General features: G+C 41.0%; 1 protein-coding gene across 1 annotated transcript; it reads right to left on the bottom strand.

Annotated features, from left to right (window-relative positions):
• Window positions 1–6,237: 6,237 nt before the first annotated feature.
• Window positions 6,238–7,211, bottom strand: LOC138189541 (uncharacterized). Its single transcript, XM_069131552.1, has 2 exons — window positions 6,919–7,211; window positions 6,238–6,799 (listed from the first exon to the last, which is right to left on the bottom strand). Exons 1-2 carry the CDS (start codon window positions 7,209–7,211, stop codon window positions 6,238–6,240), a joined length of 855 nt encoding a protein of 284 aa, XP_068987653.1.
• Window positions 7,212–7,506: the final 295 nt, after the last annotated feature.

The raw sequence follows: 7,506 nt of genomic DNA, 5'->3' as shown, positions 1-7,506 counted from the left end.
ATTGATTTAAATCAGAACCATCAATTTGTAGTGAGTGAATTAATGATTTAAATTGTTTTATTTTATTAACGAAATCTTTCAGGTCCCTGGAGTGCTATTTTATTTCTATATAGCATGATTTTTTAATTTTAAATACAGTACTTAATTTGCCATTTCACTATATTGTATAAAAGCAGTGGTAACGCAGAGTGTAATTTTAAGATGTAATTTTCCATGTCTGATAAAACCAAGGAAACAACACCATATTCATGGAATCAAGGAAGCAAGTGTAGTTTAACCGAAGACAACGACATCATATCTGTAGCTGCACATGAGTCAGAGGACATTTCAAATCGTGTTGTTGTTTTGCCTCGGAGTACCAAAACCGTTAGATTACAAGTAATGTAAAAACAAATAAACTCCGGACAAAACAATGCCGCCGTTACAATGTCGCTTTATTATAAAATAATTTTACACCTCTGCTTCCAATGCGTAAAAACTCTTTATGTAAATGGGACCCGAGCGTAGTTACCTCCTCGTGGTGGGTCCCGGTAATTGGTATCGTTTTCCAAATAATAATACACCAAGTACTATTTCGAATAATAGTATTATTATTTGAAAACGATATCAAGCTACAAAACTACTTGAATATAGTCTGGTCTTGATCACCCAAAATAGTTTTGGTGATCTAGACTGGACTAATACCCCCCGCGGGGACATCGTGGAACATCGTGGGACATCGTGGGACTTCGCAGGACACCGTGGGATGCGAGCGTATTAGCTTTAATTAATCATAAGATAGATACCTATGTTATGTACATTATAAGCTCATTCTGTACAAAGATACTTATCTATCTTGGAACGACAAATAAAGATCTCGTCTCTCTTGATCCCCTCGCTTACCATACTGGGAAAATTGTTCCCACGATATATCGGTTCGCGATCACTCAGTTCTTTCAAACTGTCGCGTGGCGTACTCGCTCGCGTGTATTTCGGGTGCGTGCGGGTCAATGTGCTATAGACAACTCTTCGGATTCGTAAGTCGCCCAAGGACAGCTCTGTCTTGGTGACTGCTCAACGTTTGCATCGGATCACGGGAGTTGTCGTCGTGCCGGTGATGCTTGCTAATCTGTTGGGGATTCAGTCGTGGATCTGCAGTCCTGTCCGATTGGTACTTCGGTACTCGGTCAGGGACCAGCAATTTCACGTCCTCCGTAATCCTGTTCGGCCCCGCGGCAGTGGACCCCACTGTTCAGTTGAGGTATTGCCATCGTAATCCTGTTCAGCGGTCCCTCCCTGTGAGTGGACCCCACTGTTCAGTTGGGGCCTCTTGCCTTCGTAATCCTGTTCAGCGGTCCCTCCCCGGGTTCCACTTGTTCAGTTCGAGTGTGTCAAGTTGCTGGCCTATGTGCTGGATCCACGGCTGAATTACTAGTGGATCACTGGCATCATCGGTCGGCGCCATCGACCGCGACTCGTGTAAGTTTCGAACGGCGAAACAGGAATCGAGTTACGGTCAATTCTTGGGCTTTCCGTTGAACCTCGGGGTTATCTCGTGTACGGTGGTACGTCGCGTAGGTTTGTTAGTTCTTTCGAGAGATCGCGATCTCGTCCGTTTCGGGACAGTGTCAGTAGCTTCATTTTCTTCTTTTCGTTCCAAGTTAGATAAATGTGTCTTTGATACCGAATGTTGCCAGTAGGGATGCGAATTATTGTATATTTGTACTGATCGATGTAATCGTTGTGTGGGAGATAGATGTTGCGTTACGTATGCCTTGTTCTACGTTTGTAAAGATTCATGTTAGCGCTGCGTTGGAGATATGTGTTTCGCAGTTAGACTAGGAAACAACTATTTCTTTACGCAGGCCCATGGTCAAGTAGTGTCAAATCTGGACATTCTGCCAATAGGTTGAATGTCGAGATCGATGTGTAGTGTTAAATAACACATGGGCGGGTCTCGTGCGTAGTCACCTCCTCGTGGTGAGACCTGGTAATTGGCATCGTTTTCCAAAAATTAATCAGTCGATTAAACTTTGGAAAACGATACCAAGCCAAGAACTACGCAACAGTCGAGTTTGGATCACCAAAAGCCTCTAAGATCATTTTGGATGATCTACACTGGACTGCACTATTAATTTATAGCATTTAAGCCATTAATTTACAACATTTACGTCATGAATTTACAACATCTAAGTCAAAAATTCACAACATTTAAGCTATTAATTTTTACATTTATACCATTAATTCCTAACATTCAAACTATTAATTTATAACACATAAGCTATTAATTTATTACATTTAAGCAAATAATTAACAACGATTAAACTATTAATTTATAACAATTGAAACATTAATTGGCAACATTTAAAACATTAATTTATAAGAATCAAACCATTCCTCGAGGAATCAGTAAGTCTCCCGCAAATAGCCTAATGCATCGATAGATTTAACGAAGAAATACGTAACCGCGATTACAGCCAATTAGATCATATTATTTGCTACATAATTAATAACTGTATCACGTACAGCGATGCAGGCGGTATTGAAGAAATAAAGCCATTTTATGTTACAAATATAACGAGTAAATTTAATCGTTTAACTTGAGAATAATTAAAAAGGTACCTGACATCTAAATAAGCATTAAATAAGAATCTTAAATATCGCAAACAGTGATGTAGGTGTTACTCAAGAAAAAAGAACATTTTATTTTTTAATTAGCACGAGTAAATGAACGAATATCGATAATATAATATAACGCTTAATATGAATTTTATCTGTCTGATTATTTAATAGCTTAACTTATTTCACAGTAACGTCATCGACTGCCCTCAGGCTCTTTTCCCCTTTTGTCTAAACTAATCGATAGTCGAAAACTAGTATCATGGAGGTGTGAATTTAGTCTTAGTTTGTAGAAACTATTAAAATGATAAAAATGGATATCGTATTAAATCGTAAAAGATGCCAATTTACGATAAAAATTAAGAAATCGTTCAACTTGATTTTGTTACAATGGAAAAACCGTCTCCTGCTTTGACAAAAAATCGTTACCGTTTGATTAACAAACCGACGCCTTGTTAAGTTATATAAGGAACACGGAAGTCGCGCGCGAGCTCTTTTGTGCCTGAAATTCCGGAGAGTGAACATCGAAGAAGAACATAAATATCAGGTAAGTAAGAAAAAATATCAAACAACAACATTGTAACTAGTAATTTATAACGTCTAAACTATTAATTTATAACATTTAAACTGTTAATTTATAACACTTAAGCCATTAATTTACAACATTTAAAGTGTTATTTTATACATTTAAGCTATTAATTTATAACATTTAAGCTATTAATGTATAACATTTAAGCCATTAATTTCTAACTTTTGAACTGTTATTTTATACATTTAGCCATTAATTTATAACATTTGAACTATTAATTTCTAACATTTAGGCCATTAATTTCTAACATTTAAGAAATTAATTGACAACATCTAAGCCACTAATTTACAACATTTAAACTGTTATTTTATACATTTAAGCTATTATTTTATAACATTTAAGCTATTAATTAACAACATCTAAGCCATTAATTTACAACATTTAAAGTGTTATTTTATACATTTAATCTATTAATTTATAACATTTAAGCTATTAATGTATAACATTTAAGCCATTAATCTAAAACAATTCCTCCATTAATTCTTAACAACTATACCAATAATTTATAACCATATTCTCCCATTAATTCAAAGTAATTGTGCTCTTTATTTATAACAGTTGTACCATTAATAGGAAGCAACTCTACATTCATTGATTTAAATCAGAACCATCAATTTGTAGTGAGTGAATTAATGATTTAAATTGTTTTATTTTATTAACGAAATCTTTCAGGTCCCTGGAGTGCTATTTTATTTCTATATAGCATGATTTTTTAATTTTAAATACAGTACTTAATTTGCCATTTCACTATATTGTATAAAAGCAGTGGTAACGCAGAGTGTAATTTTAAGATGTAATTTTCCATGTCTGATAAAACCAAGGAAACAACACCATATTCATGGAATCAAGGAAGCAAGTGTAGTTTAACCGAAGACAACGACATCATATCTGTAGCTGCACATGAGTCAGAGGACATTTCAAATCGTGTTGTTGTTTTGCCTCGGAGTACCAAAACCGTTAGATTACAAGTAATGTAAAAACAAATAAACTCCGGACAAAACAATGCCGCCGCTACAATGTCGCTTTATTATAAAATAATTTTACACCTCTGCTTCCAATGCGTAAAAACTCTTTATGTAAATGGGACCCGAGCGTAGTTACCTCCTCGTGGTGGGTCCCGGTAATTGGTATCGTTTTCCAAATAATAATACACCAAGTACTATTTCGAATAATAGTATTATTATTTGAAAACGATATCAAGCTACAAAACTACTTGAATATAGTCTGGTCTTGATCACCCAAAATAGTTTTGGTGATCTAGACTGGACTAATACCCCCCGCGGGGACATCGTGGAACATCGTGGGACATCGTGGGACTTCGCAGGACACCGTGGGATGCGAGCGTATTAGCTTTAATTAATCATAAGATAGATACCTATGTTATGTACATTATAAGCTCATTCTGTACAAAGATACTTATCTATCTTGGAACGACAAATAAAGATCTCGTCTCTCTTGATCCCCTCGCTTACCATACTGGGAAAATTGTTCCCACGATATATCGGTTCGCGATCACTCAGTTCTTTCAAACTGTCGCGTGGCGTACTCGCTCGCGTGTATTTCGGGTGCGTGCGGGTCAATGTGCTATAGACAACTCTTCGGATTCGTAAGTCGCCCAAGGACAGCTCTGTCTTGGTGACTGCTCAACGTTTGCATCGGATCACGGGAGTTGTCGTCGTGCCGGTGATGCTTGCTAATCTGTTGGGGATTCAGTCGTGGATCTGCAGTCCTGTCCGATTGGTACTTCGGTACTCGGTCAGGGACCAGCAATTTCACGTCCTCCGTAATCCTGTTCGGCCCCGCGGCAGTGGACCCCACTGTTCAGTTGGGGCCTCGTGCCTTGGTAACCCTGTTCAGCGGTCCCTCCCTGTGAGTGGAACCCACTGTTCAGTTGGGGCCTCTTCCCTTCGTAATCCTGTTCAGCGGTCCCTCCACGGGTTCCAATTGTTCAGTTGGAGTGTGTCAAGTTGCTGGCCTATGTGCTGGATCCACGGCTGAATTACTAGTGGATCACTGGCATCATTGGTCGGCGCCGTCGACCGCGACTCGTGTAAGTTTCGAACGGTGAAACAGGAATCGAGTTACGGTCAATTCTTGGGCTTTCCGTTGAACCTCGGGGTTATCTCGTGTACGGGGGTACGTCGCGTAGGTTTGTTAGTTCTTTCGAGAGATCGCGATCTCGTCCGTTTCGGGACAGTGTCATTAGCTTCATTTTCTTCTTTTCGTTCCAAGTTAGATAAATGTGTCTTTGATACCGAATGTTGCCAGTAGGGATGTGTTCGATCACTCGCGGAGAGACGCGATCGCGAATAAGCACGTCAACGGGAGTCGTAAATTCCCGTTACGATTAGATAATCGACGCCACGAAATGATCGATCCCCTATTTCGTTTAGGATAATAGGGGTGGTTAATTGAGTAGTTACACTGATTCAACAGGTATAACTTTATGTTTATTTCAACAACTTCGTGAAGAAATGATTACACTGATGCGAATGTACAAGTTAATAGTTGATTGATCTGCGGTGTAAAACCCGGTTACAAGATGTTGACGGTTTGAAGAAGAGAAAAAGAGTGAGCTTCGACGATGAAGCTGTGACGGAGGAAAACTAAGGATGGGTGTGTCTAGCGCACGGGATCATCGGATTTGTTGGTAACGATTTTGGCTAATAGAGTGAGGGAAATAGGCTTCGTTGTTAATTGGTTATTTGCTATGGTGGTGGGTGTGGAAGGATGCTCACCGCCCTCAAGATAAAGTCGTTGGTGGGTGGCTTCATACGTGAGAAACAGAAACTTTCCCGTGTCAACCCGTGGTGGGCAATAAACTTTAGGAGACAATGCAGCGAAAGAATGTTTGTTAGGTTCGAAGGACCTCGACTAGGAAATTGCTGAGATTTATGGAGGGTACTTGAGAATATTGAGGGTACGCAGTAAGGACGAGCGGACATCTGGTTACCATCTTGCCCGTGGTGTGTGGCCTGGTCTAGGTAGAGTGTCGCCCGGCGTAACATCCTCCCCCCGTTGAGAGGGCACCGATCAACCTTAGATGTGGGTCAGGTGGGTGTGTGATCCACCTCCTTCGATGTCGGTGATTGTCCGGACTCGACTCGGGCTGATTGACATGGCAGGGGGACCAGTCTTTTGACGCCGCGATCCAGGAGGCTCGATGACGTCTGCACCGTCGCTGTTCGAATGATACCATCGCCTCCGGGATGGATCTTGACTACACGGCCCAAGGGCCAGTGCATCGGTGGAACGTTATCTTCTCTGAGAATGACGATGGTGCCTTCTCGTATGTCGTGATTGCCCTTGTTCCATTTGTTTCGGATGCTCAGTTCGTTCAGATACTCCCGATGCCAGCGGCGCCAGAAATGCTGCTTGAGTTTTTGAATATGTTGCCAGCTGGAGAGACGATTGGTTGGAGTGTCCCTGAAATCTCGTTCTCGAATGCTGGTTAATGAATCTCCGATGAGGATGTGACCGGCGGTAAGGACAAGGAGATCGTTTGGGTCGGATGAAATTGGAGTCAGCGGACGGGAGTTCAGGATGGACTCGATTTCAATGATTAGTGTGTTGAAATTTTCGAAGGTTAAGAGCTCGTTACCTGCGACACGTCTGAGATGTCGTTTGAAGGATTTCACTGCAGCCTCCCACAACCCGCCGAAGTGAGGTGAGTTGGGAGGGATGAAGCGCCATTCGATCCGTCGGTCGGCCAAAAAGGACTGAACCTTTACCTTATGATCGTCGGCCTGCAGGAGGTTTCGAAGCTCTCGTAGTTCGTTGTTGGCGCCAACGAAGTTGGTACCGTTGTCGGAGTAAATTGTTGCGCAGACTTGCTAGTGAGGTCGCTGACCAGATCGATGTGGACTGCTTTAACTGCCAGACATACGAAGATTGCTACATATGTCTTGATTTTACGTCGGTTGCGATCCTTTCGTTCTTTGATGTAGAAAGGTCCGCAATAGTCGATTCCGACGTTGGTAAATGGCCGAGATTCCGTTATCCGTGCAGCTGGAAGGTCACCCATCACGTAAGGTCATCCACTGGAGGTGGGTTAGCTCGGCAGCAACGGACGCACTTCTTCAGCGTGCTCCAAACTTGACTACGGCCGTCGATAGGCCAATAAGTTCTTCTTAGAGCATATAAGGTGGCTTGAGTTCCGGAGTGGAGATTCAGGAGGTGTTCATGCTCGATTATGAGCGCAGTAACTAAGCCATTAATTTATAATATTTAAGCCATTAATCTAAAATAATTCCTCCATTAATTCTTAACAACTACACCAATAATGTATAACCATATTCTCCCATTAATTCAAAGTAATT

The sequence above is a fragment of the Bombus flavifrons genome, unplaced genomic scaffold, assembly GCF_040668555.2.
Source record: "Bombus flavifrons isolate JBK064 unplaced genomic scaffold, iyBomFlav1_principal scaffold0161, whole genome shotgun sequence".
NCBI lineage: Eukaryota > Metazoa > Arthropoda > Insecta > Hymenoptera > Apidae > Bombus > Bombus flavifrons.
The sequence above is the reverse complement of the archived record's forward strand: the minus strand, read 5'-3'. Positions and strand labels throughout refer to the sequence as shown.

Bases quoted from the DNA above. Each gene is read 5' to 3' on its own strand.
- LOC138189541 (XM_069131552.1), bottom strand. From the start codon at position 7,211: ATGGGTGACCTTCCAGCTGCACGGATAACGGAATCTCGGCCATTTACC. The intron at 6,800-6,918 runs GTAAAGGTTCAG...ACGACATCTCAG, and splicing joins TGCAGGCCGACGATCATAAG to ACGTGTCGCAGGTAACGAGC.